The sequence below is a fragment of the Penaeus monodon genome, chromosome 15, assembly GCF_015228065.2.
Source record: "Penaeus monodon isolate SGIC_2016 chromosome 15, NSTDA_Pmon_1, whole genome shotgun sequence".
Lineage (NCBI taxonomy): Eukaryota > Metazoa > Arthropoda > Malacostraca > Decapoda > Penaeidae > Penaeus > Penaeus monodon.
Genome location: NC_051400.1, coordinates 28,582,237 through 28,583,184, shown reverse-complemented (window position 1 = coordinate 28,583,184; position 948 = coordinate 28,582,237). Strand labels below are relative to the sequence as shown.

Sequence of the window (948 nt, the reverse complement as noted above, 5' to 3'; positions counted from 1 at the left end):
ATTATCAACAAATAACTATCAAACTAGAATTGAATGGTGATGTAAACCAAATATGAACGCGGTTTCAGTAGAGTGATCATTAAAAATCCCAGACTGAGAAAGGAACCATCCGCCCGGCACATTTCCAATCCAAACATAAACATGGCGTTTACCTTCGCTGCCTTTTCTTACATCCTCGCCTTGATAATCGATGCATTTCTCATTTTCTTCGCAATTTTCCATGTGAGTATGAATACTTGTTTGTAACGACTTTATTGGAATGCTTCATAAGGTATAGTAGTACGCGTCTATAGGAGAATTCGAGGCTTTTTGAAGGCAGTCATGAACTTGTCATGCAATGTCTGATCACAATATACCGGTATTAGTCATTCTCAGAGCGTTTATGCAGATTAGGATGGTGTAATGAATGCTAGGTTACGGGAGCTGTTTTATTTTACATAATGATTTTTCAAGGAATCAGGTAGAAGGAAGATTTACGGAAGGATTTACGAAATTAATGATTTACGATTACTAGTAATGTTAATTGGATTTGAGATTCTTCCACGCAGCCTCCTGCTGAAGACCTCATGGCAGGACTCGATTACGTTGGCTTTGAGTGTACGCTTTTGAAGGCCACCGGATGAAGGATTACGTTTTCTAGTCAGTCCAGATATTTCCTGGAAGATAATCAAGATATAAAATAAATATGGAAAGGTAACAGTTAAATTTCAACCAGTGACCTTTTGTATGGAAAATAATATATGCAAATGTTAGAGCAGGTAAATCTAAGAAACTTATCATCTTTTGCTTACATTGCAAATCAAAAGTAACATAGTTATTTGACACTAGTGTCAGGAAGCCTGAATTGTAAAAGAATCTTAGTGTTTTAGTAACCACCATCCAATATTTGGAATAGTTTTAGCTTTCAACAGCTATTTATTACAAGAAAAAATTTGCATTTAATGAACA

At 35.5% G+C, this 948-nt stretch overlaps 1 protein-coding gene across 1 annotated transcript in view; it reads left to right on the top strand.

The window, feature by feature from the left end:
* Nucleotides 1-121: 121 nt before the first annotated feature.
* The window catches only part of LOC119581913 (protein cornichon-like), a gene marked incomplete in the record, with an annotated part of 9,107 nt that continues 8,280 nt past the window's right edge, over nt 122-948 (top strand). Inside the window, 1 exon segment of the mRNA XM_037930077.1 lies at nt 122-222. Within this exon segment, the coding sequence (XP_037786005.1) occupies nt 142-222 (81 nt within the window).